The sequence below is a fragment of the Crotalus tigris genome, unplaced genomic scaffold, assembly GCF_016545835.1.
Source record: "Crotalus tigris isolate CLP2741 ecotype Arizona unplaced genomic scaffold, ASM1654583v1 scf7180000017828.1554129, whole genome shotgun sequence".
Lineage (NCBI taxonomy): Eukaryota > Metazoa > Chordata > Lepidosauria > Squamata > Viperidae > Crotalus > Crotalus tigris.
The window spans coordinates 629,938-649,545 of NW_024096658.1; the positions used below are offsets into that span (position 1 = coordinate 629,938).

The 19,608-nt window shown below is 42.8% G+C and overlaps 1 protein-coding gene across 1 annotated transcript in view; it reads left to right on the forward strand.

Moving 5' to 3' along the window:
- Window positions 1-17,639: 17,639 nt before the first annotated feature.
- CTSC (cathepsin C) overlaps window positions 17,640-19,608 on the forward strand; it is a 36,796-nt gene continuing 34,827 nt past the window's right edge. The window contains exon 1 of the mRNA XM_039342957.1: window positions 17,640-17,967. Coding sequence (XP_039198891.1) covers window positions 17,793-17,967 — 175 coding nt within the window. The 5' untranslated portion in view covers window positions 17,640-17,792. The remainder of the gene's footprint in view (window positions 17,968-19,608) is intronic.

A 19,608-nucleotide genomic window follows, 5' to 3' on the forward strand; every position in this document is an offset into this window, starting at 1 on the left:
CCACCTGTCTGAAAGAGTATAGGCTCTCCTGTAGCAGGGGGCTGGACTAGAAGTCCTCCAAGGTCCCTATTCAGTACTTTGGAGTGTGAAATGATATCTTTGTTTGTCAATCATATAATCATCCACTTCCAAAGTCTTCCTTGTCCAGTATACTGTATGTATTTGCTGTATAGCTGGGATGTGCAGCTTAAAGTCCCAGTACTGTTCATTCATTCCTACCAGAAACACTCACTACTACCACCAGTGAGTAATAACATATGTAGTCTTTGACTTACAACCATTCGTTTAGTGACTGTTTGAAGTTACAACAACACTTTTCACACTAACCTACAACTAAGGAGAAATTTCCTGACAGTTAGAACAATTAACCAGTGGAACAACCTGCCTCCAGAAGCTGTGAATGCTCCAACACTGGAAGTTTTTTAAGAAGAGACTGGACAGCCATTTGTCCGAAATGGTATAGGGTTTCCTGCCTGAGCAGGGGGTTGGACTAGATGACCTCCAAGGTCCCTTCCAACATTATTATTATTATTATTATTATGGATCATCGCGCAGTCAGCCAGATGTTCAGACTGGATTTGGCATTTTGTCTACCTATCGAGTCCTTACCCAGGACCTGGGATAGGCAGATGTGGATGTTTGATGGTATTACAGGTATTATTATTATTATTATTATTATTATTATGGATCATCGCACAGTCAGCCAGATGTTCAGACTGGATTTGGCATTTTGTCTACCTATTGAGTCTTTACCAAGGACCTGGGATAGGCAGATGTGGATGTTTGATTGTTATTACAGGTATCGTCGCAGGATGGAGGCAGTTCCTAGTAAGGCTGCCTTTTGCAATTGACTAATGGTGAATTTGTCAATGCCAATGGTGTCCAAGTGGTGCTCCAGTTGTTTTGGGATTGCACCCAAGGCACCTATTACTATTGGTACTACCCTTGCTTGTTTTTGCCACAGGCTTTCTATTTCTATTTGTAGGTCTTTGTATTTTGTTATCTTCTGCAGTTCTTTCTCATCTACTCTGCTGTCTCCAGACACTGCCACATCCACTCTCCAGACTTTTTTGTCTTTCTTATCGACAATTGTTAAGTCCGGGGTGTTATGTGGCAGGTGCTTGTCTGTTTGAATTCTGAAGTCCCAGACCAGTTTAACTTTATCATTTTCTATGACTTTCTCTATTTTATGATCCCACCAGTTCTTGCTTACAGGCAAATGATATTTCTTGCAGATCTTCCAATGCACCATTTTTGCTACTTTGTCATGCCGCTGCTTGTAGTCAGTTGTTGTTGTTGTTGTTGTTATTAGTCATTAACAGCAATTGCAGCATCCCCATGGTCACATGATCAAAATTCAGATGCTTGGCAACTGGCTCATATTTATGACGGTTGCCTGTGATCCCCTTTTGCGACCTTCTGACGAGCAAAGTCAGCGGGGAAGCCAGAATCAGTTAGCAACCGTGTTACTCACTTAACAACTGCAGTGATTCACTTAACAACTATGGCAAGAAAGGTCATAACATGGGGCAAAACTCACTTAACAACTGTCTGGTTTAGCAAGGGAAATTTTGGACTCATTTGTGGTCATAAGCCGAGGACTATCCGTAATGCCCATCCACTGAAGTTTTTAACTGTAGGTCTTAGAGGATTTCATGCAAAAGATGGTCTGTCACAAAGCTGGAATCTTTCTGTAAGTGTAACAAATGTGTGTAGATTTTACCTCAGGAGGGCTTAGGCAAGAGGAAAACAAGTCACTCACTCATCAGTTCCAACTGCTTGGGAGCCATCATAAAGAAAATATATCTAAACCCCGTTCTTTGTTTTGCTTGTCTTGTGGATTCATTTGTGTAAATTATTTAACGACTTCCAAAAATTAAGAAAAGGAAAACAGGAAAAGGTTCCCTCCGGAGGCTTTCTGTAGTGGAATGAGTGAGTGTAATATTAGCAAATCATCAAAAAGTGCTGGAAAACAAAGATAATTAAAACAATCAAGGACAACAAAAGGTGGGGGGGGGAGGCAGGAGAGAGAGATCTCAGTGGGGATGGTTGTAGATTCAGCTTTGAAAGGAAGCCAAATTCTCCTGTATGAAATGCAGAGACAAATTAAAATATATCTATTTCAGCAAATCAGTCCTATAGAGAACTTGGTAGGATGTTATGAGAAAATTATATAACAGGAAAATGACTGAACTATCAAGTGATTCAGATTTCCATCACAGCTGCAACCACAATGTTTTTACTTTATAAGTCAACCTTCTGACACCAGAATCGGGACATATACATATATACATACATACATACATACGTTTTCTGAGGTTTTTGCGGGTGTTTGTATGTAGGTCTTTGGTTATTCGGGTTTTCTCCTGCGCAAATTTGGAAGTGTCTTGGAAATGTTTCAGCGAAGTCCCATTTGTCATCTTCAGGCTGGTGTTTTCGGCTTCGTGCTTCTAGGAGCAATGTGTGATCGTAGCTGTTTCTTCCTTCTGATTCCTTCCAATCAGAGCACAACCAAACCCCTAACCAATCAGAACACACCTCCACCCAATCAGAACACAGCCAAGCTCCCACCCAATCAGTTCATACCCCCACTGGCAGCTAAAAGGAAGAAACAGCTACGATCACACATTGCTCCTAGAAGCATGAAGCTGAAAACACCAGCCTGAAGATAATGAATGGGACTTCATTGAAACATCGCCAAGACACTTCCAATTTTACGCGGGAGAAAACCCTCCACGAAAACCTCAGAAAATATATATATACATACATACATACATATCAAAATGTTCTCCCAATGTTATTAAACAAGGAACCAACACTGGCTAGGCAAGCTACTGTTTATAAACAGGAAGCAAACCCCACACTTACTAGCATTGATAATGTTACCTTGTCAGGTAATGAAATACCTGCAAAGAGGCAGAAAACAAGGAGAGCACATCCATGACCACCAATCAGGAGACATGACCAAAATTAATTTCACAGCACATAGACAGATTTAAGCATGGTTTCAGCTGGGCTATTGTCAAGTTTGTCACGAATCTTAAAATTTCACAGCTGAGAACACACACACTTCATCCTACCTATATATCAAATATTTTTTCTCAATTTACCAGTTTTGGCCCAGTTTGGTATAGTGGTTAAGGTACTGGCCTAGAAACCAGAAGTTCTAGTCCTGCTTTAGCATGAAAGCTGGATTGGGTGACTTTGGGCCAATCACCAGGAGATAATGAGTTCTAGTCCACCTTAGCCATGAAATCTAGTTGGGAATCTAAGGAGAGTTTACAGAGTCAACATATTGCCCCCAACAATCTGGGTCCTCATTTTACTGACCTGGGAAGGATGGAAGGCTGAGTCAACCTTGAGCTGGTCAGGATCAAACTCCTGACACTGGGCAGAGTCAGCCTGTAATACTGCATTCTAACCACTATGCCACCATGGCTCTAAGTAAGTACAGGCCGTCCTTGACTTACAACAGTTCATTTAGCGACCATTCAAATTTACAACAGCACTGACTTATGACTGTTTTTCACACTCATGATCATGTGATCAGCATCCCCATGGTCATGTGATCAAAATTCAGACGCTTGCCAACTGACTTGTATTTATGATGGTTACAGTGTCCCAGGGTCATGTGATCCCCTTTGGTGACCTTCTGACAAGCAAAGCCAATGGGGGAAACTTCATTCACTTATCAACCTTGTTATTAACAACTGCAGTCATTCACTTAACAACTGTGGAAGGAAAAGTCGGGAAATGGGACAAGCCTCCCTTAACAAATGTCTTATTTAGCAACGGAAATCTGAGGCTCGGTTGTGGTCGTAAGTTGAGGACTACCTGTAAGGAAGTGGGGAAACTGTAATCATTTACTATATGATCATTATCTTGATCAGCAGCTACCCTCGATCAGTCCTCTGTTACAGATTCAGATTAAAATCTGCCTATGATGAATCCCCATGATTGGATCTTAGACTGGTGGCAATTTATTTGTTGATTCATCGTGTTATACAACCCTCCATCTCGTATCACATTTATATTTATAATCTCCTATACTTGATTCTGGGGAGCCTACAATATTGTGAATTTGACAATACTGGAGAGACATCATCACACTGGCTAAGTAGAATTGTTACTAATTTACTCCTTTTTAACCTGGAGGGATGAAAACTGGGGAAGTCAGACATAGTAGATCACGCCTTCCTAATGATTGTGGCAAAGAGAGAGAGAAAATTTCTTCAGAGATATTAAAAGAATATATATCCTGAGGTGACTATATGAATCTGTCCATCAACTTGGCCATTAATTTTTTTTGTTGTTGTTGCTGCAGTGAAATATTTTTGCTTTTATTGATCTCAGTTCCAGTTTGGACATTCAAGATATTCTGAGCTGAAAGCTAAATCCACCGAAAAAAGGAAAGTCAGCATTTGTTGACCCAATTAAATCTCAATGTGCCTAAGTATGCTAAGTAGGCTGTCAATACCTGGATTTGGATCAGGTTTTCATATCTGTGGGAGGTTTTGTAAACATCTTAGCAAAGACTTCTCTCTTGCAGCAGGGGGCATAATCCATTATAGTGTAATACCACTAGTAGTATTACTAGGGCAGGGGTAGGCAACCTTGGCTCTTTTATGACTCGTGGACTTCAACTCCCAGAATTCCTGAGCCAGCCATGCTGAGGGGAAAGGGAGAGGTTTCCAAGCTGAGCCTTGTTGGCTCAGGAATTCTGGGAGTTGAAGTCCATAAAAGAGCCAAGGTTGCCTACCCCTGCAAAGAAAGGAAGGAAGGAAGGAAGGAAGGAAGGAAGGAAGGAAGGAAGGAAGGAAGGAAGGAAGGAAGGGGAGGGAGGGGGGAAGGGAAGGGAAGGGAAGAAGGAAGTGAATGGAGGGAGGGAAGGAAGGAGGGAGGGATGGAGAGAGGAAGGGAAGGGAGGGGGAAGGGAGGAAGGAAGGAAGGAAGGAAGGAAGGAAGGAAGGAAGGAAGGAAGGAAGGAAGGAAGGAAGTTTGGCTGATTAAAAAGGAAAGGAAGGAAAACTATTTTAAGAAAGAAGAGTACTAGTATTAGACAGGTGGGGATGGATGGAAAATCTTTTTTGTGCTGGTTCGATTGTCACGTGCTGATCCTTAATTAAAAAAGTGTTGTGACTTAACAACATCTTCCCAAAATATACTCTACCATTACTGATTATATAAATTAAAATTACATCATTCTCTTGAGTCCTGAATCCACCAGGTCTTGGAGTCCATCACCTGAAGCTTTTTTAGGATATTCCTTAGAATTCAGGTAAGTACTCAACTTATGACCAGTACTGAGCCCAAAATTTCTGCTGCTAAGCGAATTTTGCCCCATTTTACGACCTTTCTTGCCACGGCTGTCAAGTGAATCACTGCAGTTGTTAAGTCAGTAACACGGTTGTTAAGTGAATCTGGCTTCCCCATTGACTTTGCTTGTGGAAGCTCGCAAAAGAGATCATGTGGGCCTGGGACGGTGCAACCGTCATCAATACATGCCAGTTGCCAAGCGTCTAAAAATTTTGATCACGTGACCCTGGGGATGCTGCAATGGTTGCGAGTATGAAAAATGGCCATAAGGCACTTTTTGCAATGCTGTTGTAAGTTTGAACGGTCACTGAATGAAACAGTAAATTGAGGACTACCTGCATTGCAGCTTGACCCTTTTGCAATTGGGAGATTTGCCTCAAAGAAATGAAGCGTTTTGGACGAGTTGTACTCCTTTGGATCTGTTCCCAACGCCTTCCTTTTGCAACTGTGCGATGAAGGCTGGAAAACAACAAAAATAACAAAGCTCCCCGGAATTACTCCGGCCCTTAGCAAGCTTGTCAGTACAATGTAATGATGAATAATCCATAGCCCTACAGGTGTCCGCCCACAAATGTAGAAAAATTTCACTTAAGAGGAACTCTCTCTTGGCCAACTGCTGGCAACGGCTTACAGACCAATGCCTTGTGCGATGGCTCCTGAGGAGCAGTGGGTGTAAAGGGGAAGCAAATTGTGCCTTAGTTCAACTCAACAATTCCCTCTCACACTGTGGGGGCTGTGCTTTGAAACTCACCCTGGATTGCTTTGCCCAATTTCCCTGAACTGCTCTTGGCAGTTGAAATTTGTGCTCAGGCGGTGCGCCAACACGTCTCCTGAAAGTTTGGACAGCTAAAGAGAGTTTTTAAAAATACAGGGATGTATTTATAGCATCTAGGCCCCCACAACGTATGATTCTTCACACTCAAGATGGCCCATCAGCCATACCTGGCAGCTGACGTGAAGATGATCTACCATATGGCTGGTATAGAACTTGTGATAACACACCTTCCTGTTACAGCTGCAGAAAAGAGAAAGGATAAAATAAAAGCCTAGAGTTGAAAGGGGCCCTTGATGTGATACAGTCTAACCCAGGGGTAGGCAACCTTGGCTCTTTTATGAACCGTGGACTTCAACTCCCAGAATTCCTGAGCCAGCCATGCTGAGGGGAAAAGGAGAGGTTTCCAAGCTGAGCCATGCTGGCTCAGGAATTCTGAGAGTTGAAGTCCACGAGTCATAAAAGAGCCAAGGTTGCCTACCCCTGGTCTAACCCAAATCGGCAGAAATCCAGAGTGAAGCATCTGCAAAAGATGTAGTACGTTGGATTCAACATAACAGATTGGAAATCAATTAGACTTTATAACAGAGCTGCATACATCCAAACAACCACTAGATGGCAGGAAAGAATAAGAGCTTTCTGGATTTCTTACTGCCATCTAAGGACCACAAGTATGTTTGCAGCCCAGAGACTTTACAATAGCTTTTATTGACAAAGTAGACACTATATCTTAACTGTTGTATGGAAATATATTTTGAAGGGAATTTCAAGGAGGGAAGGGATATTCAGGAATCTGAGGAGGAAATGTATCAGAGCCCATATACTTGCAGTGGAGAAGCTTAATCCACATTGAGCTAAGGCATGATCCACTATTCTCAGAATTAATTTGGCTATACTTAGTGCTCATTTCTATTTTAATTCACTTCTATTGGAGTCAGTTTGGCCTCAAGTGGTCTCAGTAGAAGAAAAAAAAGGAGGCACTGAAAAGGTAACGTGTCATACAAGTGGTTCTGGACTTACAACTGGTCACTAAGCAACCCTTTGAATTTACAACATACCTGAAAAAGGTCTTATGACCCGGATCCGAAGTTCTGATAGCCGTCACCCTGAACAATCACATGACCACTGTAGGAGATGACCAGGCTGAGCCTGACGGAGGGGTCAAATGTGTCATCAGTCTTGAGTTCCTTCACACTCACAAAAGTTCTAAGTCCAGCCCACTTGAATTCCATTGACTCCTATCTACCACCAATTTGCTTTGACTGTTACTGGTTCCAATTCTTGTAGAGAGCATAAGCATTTGAAATGTCTGGGTTCCTGATTTCTCTAGCGCTTGACAACCACATTTTGAGAGCTTGGCAACACAGCCGTGTTTTCGGCCTTTTGCTGTGACTCACTGTCACATGATCCTGTTTTACAATGGTTTTGCTAAAAACCACCACTTACTTCCAGTTTTTGGCAAAACTGGGCCCTAGGGAATAATGGGTTTGCTTAATGAATACTATAGGCTCAAATAACCGAGCGCTTAACAATTCAGCCCTTCTTTTTACAACCACATTGTCAAACCTTCAAATGCTCTGAATACAGCATGTTTCTTCGCTTCTCGGTTACCACGGCAATGGGAGGAGAGAGATGCATTATTTTAGTTTAGTCAAAACAATAACTTTCTTGTGGGAACCAAGGTCAAGCAGTCTAAATGTTTGGCGGGCTGGAGCTACTGTTAGGAAGCCCGAGGAAGGTGTTAATTGGGGATTGTAATTTATGACACATTAGTGGGTGGGGAGTTCAACTTTTACTTTGTAACTTTCAGTCTTGGTTTCACCTTTGTTCATGCTGATATTATGTAGCCATTAAAATTGTGCTTTGAGGAAAGCAATTGCCTCAGAGTTCTTATTTCTTCTGCTCTCATCTATCAGAACCATGACACACATTTGCTTAACGATTATCATTAAAAAAGTCATAAAAACATGCAAGTCACATGACTGACACCTTTTTTGGCTATTGTAACTTACAGCTGTAATGACCAGTCTCCATTATGGTTGTAACTCAAGGACTATTTGTATCAAGGCTCACAACTTAAATTTTTGAGAAAGAAATAACATTTAACTAAATTCTGTGGTCATGACTGGACAGCACTCGAGACTCATCACCTGATGTCTGAGAAGAACATCTGGCACCTTTGTGGCAGCTCCTGATGGCACAAATATATACTTCAGGTCTGAGAGATCCTTTAAAGTTCTACTTGGATTTCAATCTGTAACTTTCAGCATATATACCAGATATTCAGTGACTATATATCCCTTTTATAGCCATGCTTAATACAGGAAGTCCTCAGCTTACGACCACAACTGAACCCAAACTTTCTGTTGCTAAGCGAGACCGTTAAGTTGCAGAATCCAACCTGGGTTGGTCACCGGGACCAGAGGCTTGGCTTTCCGAGTTTTCAGACTTATGCTGGAGCCCATTGTCCAGTGAACTTCTCTCTCAGTTAAGTGAATTTACTTAAGTGAATTTTCCCCCATTTTACAATAGCAACAGCAATAGCACTTTGACTTATCTAACGCTTCACAGTGCTTTACAGCCCTCTCTATGCAGTTTACAGACTCAGCCTACTTGCCCCCAACAATCTGGGTCCTCATTTTACAGACATTGGAAGGATGAAAGGCTGAGTCAACCTTGAGCCAGTCAGGATTGAACTCCTGGAGTGAGCAGTGAGTTAGCTTGCAGTACTGCATTCTAGCCACTGTGCCACCACGGCTCCAACCTTTCTTGCCACAGTTGTTAAGTGAATCACTGCAATTAGTGACATGGTTGTTAAGTGAATCTGGCTTCCCCATTGACTTTGCTCGTCAGAAGGTCGCAAAAGGGGGTCACATGATCCCGGGACACTGCAACCGTCATAAATAGGTATTGTGATTCCGTGCCAGCCTATGCTCACAACAGCTGAGTCTGAGGAATCTGAGGAGGAGGTGGAGGAGGCATTTGAAGGGCCATCAGGGGCAGAGGGAGGCTCGGATGAATTACAGGACTCACGGTTTGATGCAGAGCCTGGGCCCTCCAGTCGTGTTTCTGATGAAGCTCAGCTGTGTGAGGAGAATGAGTCAGACTCGGAAGAATCACATCTGATGGACTTGCTAATTGATGCACGCTCCCGTTGTCAATTAGCAAGAGTAAATCAGCAGCAGTCAATGCGACTACTCCAGGGAAAAAGGAGAAGGCACTGAGAGGCAACGCCTTGGGACTGTTGTATAAAGAGAGGAGGTGTGGGTGGTGCTGGTTGCTGAAGGCAACCGTTTGCAAAGTGGTTCTTGGAATCCTGGTCTGTTCATCTTGCTTATGACTTCTCTGTTCGTCTTGCTTGTGACTTCTCGTCTGTTTGCATCTTGTTTCCTTTGGACTTGAGTTTTGCTGTTTGTGTTTTGGACTATTTGACAGGTTTGTCAACCATATTAAAAGAGTTTTGTTTTGTTGCAAAGTCTCCAGCCTATTGCATCAGCAGGGGTTTGGTCCTTGTGCCTTTAACAAGGACGGCGATAGGCTGGGATAGAACAATAGGAACCAGTTGCCAAGTGTCTGAATTTTGATCACGTGACCATGGGGATGCTGCAACGGTCGTAAGTGTGAAAAGTGGTCATAAGTCACTTCTTTCAGTGACTTCAAACAATCCATAAATGAACTGTTGAAACCCGAGGACTATTATACTGCAATATCTGAAAATCGTGTTTTCCGTCAGCTGCTTTTTCCAAGGATATGAGACTGAGGAGTGGCTTGGAGAACATCTCTGTTCCACACTTACAGAACGTACCTGCATAAAACACTGCATTTTTTCCTTGTAAAATCCTTCCTGATTCAGTGCCGTCTTCCTGAAAATTCAAACATGCACAGGCACCATTGCTGTGTTTATCCTAATTACTCTAATTGCTACCACGGTGGGGTTTGCAAACAATAGCAAGCTCTTTAAACCACCTAATTGAGCCCGTTATATTAATTGCAAATGGCCCTGGACTTTACATTTCTTCCTATTGCAACACGTCTATCTGAATCTGTTTTCGTTTTTGCTGCTCTTCTCCAAAGGTTAAGAGTCAGTACTAAAATTAGTATCAACCCTTCAGAATTCTGGAATGGGCCATTCAGCTCTTGATGCAATAAATTAAGTTACCAGGGATTAATGGATGGGGCGGTGTTGGAATTTCCTCTGACTCAATCAGGGACATAACCTCAAAGTGACAAGAGATAAGCTCAATCTATATATCTACCTACCTACCTACCTACTTACCTATCTATCACATTTATATGCCACCTATTTCATTTTCAAGCAACTCTGGATGGCTTACAACATCATAAAATAAGAATATAAAACAATTAAAGCATTAAGCACATAAAAAATATTGAGCATTAAAAATTAAACATTAAAGTTAACAACAAACTGAATAGAGAGAGCCCGTTTGGTCTAGTGATTAAGGCGGTGGTTCTCAACCTGTGGGTCGGGACCCCATTTGGGGTCGAACGACCATTTCACGGGGGTTGCCAAAGAACGCAGTCCGCCATTTTTTTCCCCCTTTTCCTTAGCTGTGCTACTCCCTTTTATTCTATTGGCTTTCGAAAGCCAATAGAATAGACTCTCTTGAATAGAGTCTCATTCTATTGGCTTTCAAAATCCAATAGGAATTGTCCAGGCTGTCTCTGCCCTGCTGAGCCCGCCAAAAGTCCCATTCTGCAAACGGTGCTGCACCAGTTGAGTAGTCCTCGACTTACGACCGGTTGAGTAGTCCTCAATTTACGACCGATGGGGGTTGCAGCATTAAAAAGGTTGAGAACCACTGGATTAAGGCATTAGGCTAAAAAGCAGGAGACCATGAATTCAGCCTTAGCCGTGAAAGCCAGCTGGATGACTTTGGGCCCGTCGCTCTCCCTTTCAGACCAATCCACCTCACAGGGTTGTTGTTGTTGTGGGGAAAAACAGGAGAAGGAAAGCGTGCTGGGCGTGTTTGCTACCTTGAGTTATTTGTAAAAATAATAAAGGCAGACTATAAATAAATAAGATCTTCTCCTAATCTACTAACCATCTCCAGAATGGTAGGCCCTCATGGGGGCCCTAAGCCAGTTGGCAGAGCCAAATTTTTAGGCTAAGGGGCAGAGAAGGCATGAACTACGACAGAAAAGGCTCTTCTCCAGATACGCTGAAAGCCAGCCGAGTCACTTTGGGTCAATCACTAGGAGACGGTGAATTCTAATCCTGCCTCAGGCATGAACGCTGGCTGGTGACTTTGGGCCAAACTGTGAGTCCCGTCATAGGCATGAAAGTAAACTAGGTGACTTTGGGCCAATCACTCTCTCTCCCCCCCCAACCCACCTCAAGGGTTATTGTTGTGGGGAGAAAAGGCGCAGGAAGGAGTATTAGATACATTCACTAACTTGAATTACTCATAAAGTATAAAGACTAAATCAAACAAACATTGCTATCCAAACTATCCAGTCAGAAATCCTGCTCAGTAGAGCTTTCCCATCTAAACTGCAACATTTCCAAGGGCCTTTTAATCCCCCTCTTTGCTAAATGGAGCATAGCCTCAGTTGAAGTTATTTCTGCCTAAAGGTTTCTGAAAATACTAGTCAAGGTGCTAGAGCAGTATTTCTCAACCTTGACAATTTTAAGGCATGTGGACTTCAACTCCCAGAATTCCACAGCCAGCATTGCTGGCTGTGGAATTCTGGGAGTTGAAGTCCACATGCCTTAAAATTGTCAAGGTTGAGAAACACTGCACTAGAGTTATAAAGTCAAAACCTGGCAAAACTTGTACCTTTCCAAAGCAAAACCTGGTTTTTAAAAAAAGCTACAGATTTTCTTGATTTTTTAAAAAATAATTAAGAAATATCTTGTGTATGTAGACTAGGGCGAGCTTAATAGGCCCTTCATTTTTTCCATTTGCCTTTTGAAAAATTCCCCTCATTGTTTGGAATACCTCTACAGAAATGCCGGTGAAAATCACATTTTCCTGCCTGCCCACTTTCTCCACACAGAATTATTACTCGGCATTCAGCAGATTCTGGGCTAATGAAATTTGTACATTGATTTTAACGATCATCAGTTTGTAGTGGTGATTTGCCAATCTGGCTGTTTTGAAGCTCAATGGAAATTTTTACAATTTCCAGTCAGTGTTCAGCTCACATCCTCATTTTGCAGCCCTCGGCAACCAACAATTTGTGAGAGAAAGTGCTGCTTTTTTGTATGTTATATAAAACGTGTAAGGTGGGGGGGAGGATTTATTATCATGGCACCAAAAGATAGAAGTTTGGAATCTCCCACAAGAGTACAATATACAGGTGGTCCTCGACGTACGACCACAACTGAACCCAAAATTTCCACTGCTAAGCAAAACAGGTGTTGTTAGGTGAATTTGGCCCCGTTTTATGACCTTTCTTGCCACAGTTGTTGATTGAATCACTGCAGTTAAGTTAGTAACACAATTGCTAAGTGAATCTGGCTTCCCCATTGACTTTGCGTGTCAGAAGGTTGCAAAGGGTGATCATGTGACCCCCGGGACATTGCAACCGTCATAAGTACATGTCAGTTGCCAAGTGTCCAAATTTTGATCACATGACTATGGGAATGCTGCAATGGTCATTGTGTAAAAAACATAAGTCACTTTTTTCAGTGTCATTATAACTTGTCAGTTGAAAACTACCTCTATATTCCTCAGTTTTCAAAGGATGACTAACCTAGAATCAACATGGCCAATTGCATTAGGATTTCATGTGTTCAATGCTAACCCAGGGAACTGGGTTAATTTATAAAACCATGGTTTAAATGAGTTGATTAAAAATGCAGTTTTAAGCCATTCTACCCTAATCTTGTGTTCTCAAAATGAGCTGAAGTCCCAACTTCTGGAGAACATCAGGACAAATAAGGAAAAAGTATCTATCTCTGATCCTCCATTTTGGATTCAGAAGTGAATAGTAAGCTGCTAATAATTCTAAAACTGAGCTTGTACTTTTTAAATATGATGGGAGTGTCATGGAAATTCCCATATCTGGTCATGCCATATTAAATGTACTCAAACACTGAACTTTAATAGCTCTTATAAAACTTATTCTAAGTTTCCTGAAAGGCATCATGAATATCTGTGCATTAGAAGTGAAATCTACATGATTTATTTTCAAGTTTTCTAAGACTCCCTATGGATGATGCAAGTTTTGGATTATAATTGGGGGGGGGCGAGGGAACTAAGTCTACTCAAAGAATGGATGACGTTAGAGTCCAAACTTTAAGGAACAAAAGGGTATGCTCTTTGACCTTGTCAATATTTTCTTCCAACAAGAAAATATTCAAAAATAAATCATGTAAAGTGTGGAGTTTATTTTTCCAGACAAAACTATGCATAGGACCAGCTACTTATTGGTTTATGCTTGGCACAGATGTTGCACTGTGTGACAATGTCATTTCTTTGATTCCGTCTTAATGTTATGAAGCCAGCCAATAAGGCAGTGGTTCTCAACCTGTGGGTCGGGACCCCATTTGGGGTCGAACGACCATTTCATGGGGGTCGCCAAACAATGCAGTCCGCCATTTTTTCCCCCTTTTCCTTAGCTGTGCTACTCCCTTTTATTCTGTTGGCTTTTGAAAGACAATAGAATAGACTCTCTTGAATAGAGTCTAATTCTATTGGCTTTCAAAAGCCAATAGGAATTGTCCAGGCTGTCTCTGCCCTGCTGAGCCCGCCAAAAGTCCCATTCTGCAAATGGTGCTGCACCAGTTGAGTAGTCCTCGACTTACGACCGGTTGAGTAGTCATCGACTTACTGGTTGGGGGTCGCGGCATTAAAAAGGTTGAGAACCACTGCAATAAGGGCTTATTAATAAACCACAACTAAACATACTGTGCTTGAATTTGAATTGAGGTTAGTGGTCAGGTCCTTCCATTCATGCCTTCTCCACAACCTCCATGTGCTCCTTGTTCTCATTAGGGGCATCTGTAGCAGAGTGGACAAAACAAGGTATAATGGCATTTTTTAAATGTCGCTTTTTAAACTTTTCCTGTTGTTCCCCTCCCGCACCTTTCTTTTCTTTTAATTTTGAATTTTGTTATTTTTTGAAATTTAATCATTCTTTAAAAAAAAAAAAGTTATTCCAGTCACATGCAGCTGAGGCCTTACTCCATTTTTATGTGTGTAGCTTTCACTGTAAGTACAAGTCTTGAATTGCATTTACATAAGCCCAGCTTCCTGGGCACTAATTTATTACTTTGTAAGGTAGTCCTTGACTTACAACATTTACTGACCATTCGGAGTTACAATGGGACTAAAAAAAGCGACTTATAGTCGGTGTAAGGACCTACCTCAGCTAAGCCAACCAAGAAAGCAGAATTCTTGAAAAAAGAATTATCTCAAAAGGAAAGGGGAGGAAAGCTGTGGCAAATCTAGACAGCATACCAAAAAGCAGAGACATCACCCTGCCAACAAAAGTGTATATAGTCAAGGCCATGGTTTTCCCAGTTGCAATGTATGGCTGTGAAAGTTGGACTATAAGAAAGGCTGAGCGCCAAAGAATGGAGGCCTTTGAACTATGGTGCTGGAGAAGACTCCTGCGAGTCCCCTGGACTGCAAGGCAATCAAACCGGTCAGTCCTAGAGGTGATCAACCCCGACTGCTCTTAAAAAGGCCAGATCCTGAAGTTGAAACTCAAGTACTTTGGCCACCTAATGAGAAGGAAGGACTCACTGGAGAAGAGCCTAATGCTGGGAAAGATTGAGGGCAAGAGAAGAATGGAACGACAGAGAATGAGGTGGCTGGATGGAGTGACTGAAGCAGGAGGCATGAGCTTAAATGGACTCCAGAAGATGGTAGAGGACAGGAAGGCCTGGAGGAACATTGTCCATGGGGTCGCAATGGGTCGGACACGACTTCTCAACTAACAACAACAAAAGGAACTTTTATTAGGAGCTAGTGACAGCAGGGATTCAAGGAGAGGACTGGGAGAAAACCCAAGAAAGCAATATAATAAAAGCAACAGTCAATACGTTCTTTCAAGGTCTCTCTTCCTTTCATTTCCTTCTGGCTCCAAGCGCAAACCGTCTCTTAGATAAAGGTGAGACATTCCATCCCGTGGGGGAAGGGCCTCATCGCAGGACAGTGCAAAGCAACCCCCAAAACTCCCCCCTCCCAACAGAATGGCAGGTCACAAAGGTTTACAAATTCAACAATATACAAATAAAAAGAATACATTTCTTTAGGGACCTGACATAACCGCTGTAGCATCCCCGTGGTCATGTGATCAAAATCCAGATGTTTATGATAGCTGCAGTGTCCTGGGGGTCGTGTGATCCCCTTTTGTGACCTTCTGACCAGCAACGTCAATGGGAAAGGCAGATTCATTTAACAACCGTGTTACTAACAACTGCAGTGATTCACTTAATAACTGTGGCAAGAAAGGTCGCAAAATGGGGCAAAATTCCCTTCACAAGTGTCTCGCTTAGCAACAGAAATTTTGCACTCGATTTGGTCACGAGTTGAGGACTACCGGTATTTATTTTATTTATATCCCGCCTTTATTATTTTATACAGAACTCAAGGTGGCAAACATATCTAATAGTTCTTCCTTCTCCTATTTCTCCCCACAAGCGTGTGAGGTGGGGTTTGGTTGAGACAGGGGGACTGGCCCAAAGTCACTAAGCCAGCTTCCATGTCTAGAGCAGTACTAGAACTCATGATCTCCTGGTTTATTAAAAAGGAACATCATGATCCTATTATCTGTAAGAGATAAAGTGCCTTAAAAAGAGACACAGGGCCTTATCTATGATGATAAACACAGTTGATAAACTTCCCCCATCTTTATCATCCTCTAAAGCAGTGTTTTTCAACCTTGGCAACTTTTAACTTGTGTGAACTTCGATTCCCAGAATTCCTCAACCAGCAAAGGATTCTAGGGATTCTGGGAGTTGAAGTTCACATCTCTTAAAGCTGGCAAGGTTGAAAAGAATGGCTCTAAAGAGTGATTTTCACCTAACTTCAGTCCAAACATCACTTTTTCCCCCAGTGGATGCCAATTATATCTTCAACTCATCCTTAACTGTACAACCTTTCACAATTTATTTTGTCCCTTAATCCAAGGACGCCATTTAAGGGCACCATGATTACTTGCCCCCAAGTTAACCAGGATTTTGACAGTGATTAGGAGTAAAAGCATAACAACAGCGAGCAATTCAGACAGCTAATTTTATATACAGTTTTCTGCCAGAGCAATTCAACCCAGCCATGGCTAAAAGCCCTTAAAACCTTTTTTGCTCTTTTTAGTTCTCCCAAAATTTCAGATGCACTTTTAAAGCTATTTCCTGCTTTACAGCTATTGCCCCTTTTTCTTTCCTACTAATAGTACAGGTAGCCCTCAATTTACAAACACAATTGAGCCCTGTTGAAAGAAAAATCATCAGGGTCCAGTCCAAGCTGGGAATAATCAAAATGGAGACTGCTTTAGAAAGAAATTTGTAGGTTATTGAAGGGTGGAGCCAGGCAGAAAGATGACTCTGAAAAAGCTGGCCACATGTAGCAGGGAGTGGTGGGTTTTTATACCTTGAGGTTTTTTCCTGTTACTGTTTGAGGCTTTGTATTTCCTGTGTCATGTACTTTGATCTGAGTGTGTCCTTTTGGTATTGGTGGGTTAATCCTATTATGTCCCCAAAGGTCATGTCTTTTAGAGTTTGGGTTGGGTATGTAGATTTTAGAGGTCTTTGTCTTCCTAATCTCATCAGCTTCTAACTTTCTGGCCCCAACCTTCCTGAATGGAGTATTACATCTGCATTTCTAAAAGTTGGTTTCTGCTGAGTTTTCTGGTTGGGGTGAGGGAGAGATTTCTGCCTTTTAAAGATCTTCTCCATTATTCCTTTGGAGAAATATATTCTGCCTTTTTAATATTTCCCAAAATATTTATTTCTCTGGATTCTTCCCACAGCCCCAAATTTAAGTTGTTAAGTGAGATTGTTAAGTGAGCTTTGCCCCATTTTACGACCTTTCTTGCCACAGTTGTTAAGTGAACCACTGCAGCTGCTTAAGTTAGTAACACACCCGTGAAGTGAATCTGGCTTCTCCATTAACTCTGCTTGCCTAAGTCACAAAAGATGATCATATAACCTCCAGGACGCTGCAATATATGAGTCAGTTGCCAAGCTTCTAAATTTTGATCGCATAACCAGAGGGAAGGCCACAATGGTCGTTAAGTATGAGAAACGGTCATAAGTCCCTTCCTCCGTGCCCTTGTAACTTTGAACAGTCACTAAACGAACTGTCGTTAAGTCGAGGACTACCTCTGCCGTCTCCTGACGACTCTGATTTGCGCCGCTGTTGCAAACTGACGTGGGAAAGTGATTTGCATGCAAGAGACCCAAACTCTCCAGCAAAAAAAAAAAAAAAGGAAAAAAAAAAACAGCCGGCTAAAATTTACGGATCGATTCCGGGCAAACTGGATCTCTGTTCCAGGAATCCGCCCCGCAGTTGGGAGGGGGACACACACTGCAGCCAAGGCGCCGCGCCAAACGTCTCGGAGCCCGGGGAAAGTGAACAAACAACCCTAGCCCTTCACACGTGACACGCAAGGGCGGGCCCAGTCGAGTCCCGCTGTTCCGGTTACTGGTTACCGCCGGGGACAGACAGGGCTCGGCAGGCTCTCGTGAATCCGGTGCGCCCGTCTCTCCGCTGCGATCGCCCTGCGCGGTGCCATGGCGTGCTGGGCAGGCTGGCTTGCCTTGTGTCTGGCCGTCCTCCTGCAGGTCGGGCCATGCACGGCGGACACCCCAGCCAACTGCACCTTTGAAGACCTGGAGGGCACCTGGGTGCTCCAGGTGCGAAGCGGGAAGGGGGCCCCGACCCGGGAGATCGATTGCTCCGACGCGGGTAAGTCGCGCGTCTTTCTGCTCGCCGCCTTTTGGACTTTTTCCTTCCTTCCTTCCTTCCGTTCTTCAGGAAAGAAACAGAAAAGAATCAAAACTTTGCAACAGGAAACCAACACGCATGTTCAACCGTTCCCAGTCGATTTAACGCATAAGTGCTTTTTCCAAAAAGCAACTGGACTTTCTTGGAGTTTTTTTTTTTTTTCTTTGAAAAGTTTCGCTTATGGTCCAAAAAACTTCTTCATTTCACTTCACTTCTTGAGAAGTGAAGCGTTTTCAAACAAAAAACCACAAGAAAGCCCAGTTGCTTTTTGAAAAAAGCAAAAATAGAAATAGAATAGACAGAGTTGGAAAGGATCTTAGAGATCTTCTAGTCGATTTAACCTACCCTAGTTTCTCCCCCCCCCCCCAATAATCAGCTCATTGAACCCGACTGGACAGGGCTAGTCATCTAGGTCGCCTCTCACCACCGAATTACAAATCCCATCGTCCCCACTTTGTGTGAATATTGCTCATTGGAAGCTGTAACTAAACACAGTTTGGTGATGCCAGGCTAGGGCTTATCCCATCATGTTAAACCAAGTTAAAATGAGACTGGATAATTTGCAATTCAGCATTCTAGAAACACAATGGCTATCTTTAAGATGAAACCAGTCATTCCCCTGACTCACAATATGGTTGATTGGTTTGGACCTTGTGGATTGTGCAAACACAAGAATTGTTTTGACAATCTGGTTATGCAAACACTTTTCCTCCATTCCAATTCAGTGCCTCCTAATTCTCATTTTCCACTTGAACTGAAGAGTTGCACAGACTTGGGAAATACATTCGGGTCTCAAAACCAAACCTGTTGCATTCAAGAAATATTTCTGGATCGGCCTTCCTTCAGCAGAGATGCTACTTGGACCAGTGTTGTAGTTCCATGTTTGGGATAAAGGAATGCTTAAAGTCGCTTGATATGAGCTGGGCGGCATATAAATTTAATATTTATTTATTTTTTTAAAAAAGGAGTCTTCCAGTGATTTTGCAGGGCAAATATGCCAGAGTTAATAATTATGCCCCTGCTATCATTCACCCTCTTGCCAGTTTCCTGTGGCCCATATGCCACCACCCACTCCACCTTCTGTCAGTTTGTTTATCTGCCTCTCCTTACCTCTCCCCCCTTGGTTAATGGCCTTGGCTCCCCCCCCCCAATATTTGGCTTATCAGTCTTTAACTAGAGCAGGGGTAGGCAATCTTGGCTCTTTTATGACTCGTGGACTTCAACTCCCAGAATTCCCAAGCCAGCATGGCTCAGCTTGGAAACCTCTCCCTTTCCCCTCAGCATGGCTGGCTCAGGAATTCTGGGAGTTGAAGTCCATGAGTCATAAAAGAGCCAAGGTTGCCTCACTCTGGCCTAGGCCTAGGCTGCTTTATGACTCGTGGACTTCAACTCCCAGAATTCCTGAACCAGCCTGGCTCAGCTTAGAAACTCTCCCTTTCTCCTCAGCGTGGCTGGCTCAGGAATTCTGGGAACTGAAGTCCATGAGTCATAAAAGAGCCAAGGTTGCCTACCCCTGAACTAGAGCAAGACCTTCTCTTCTCAATCCAAACCAAACTCATGTTCAGGGGTGTCCAACCCTGGCCACTTTAAGACCTGTGGACC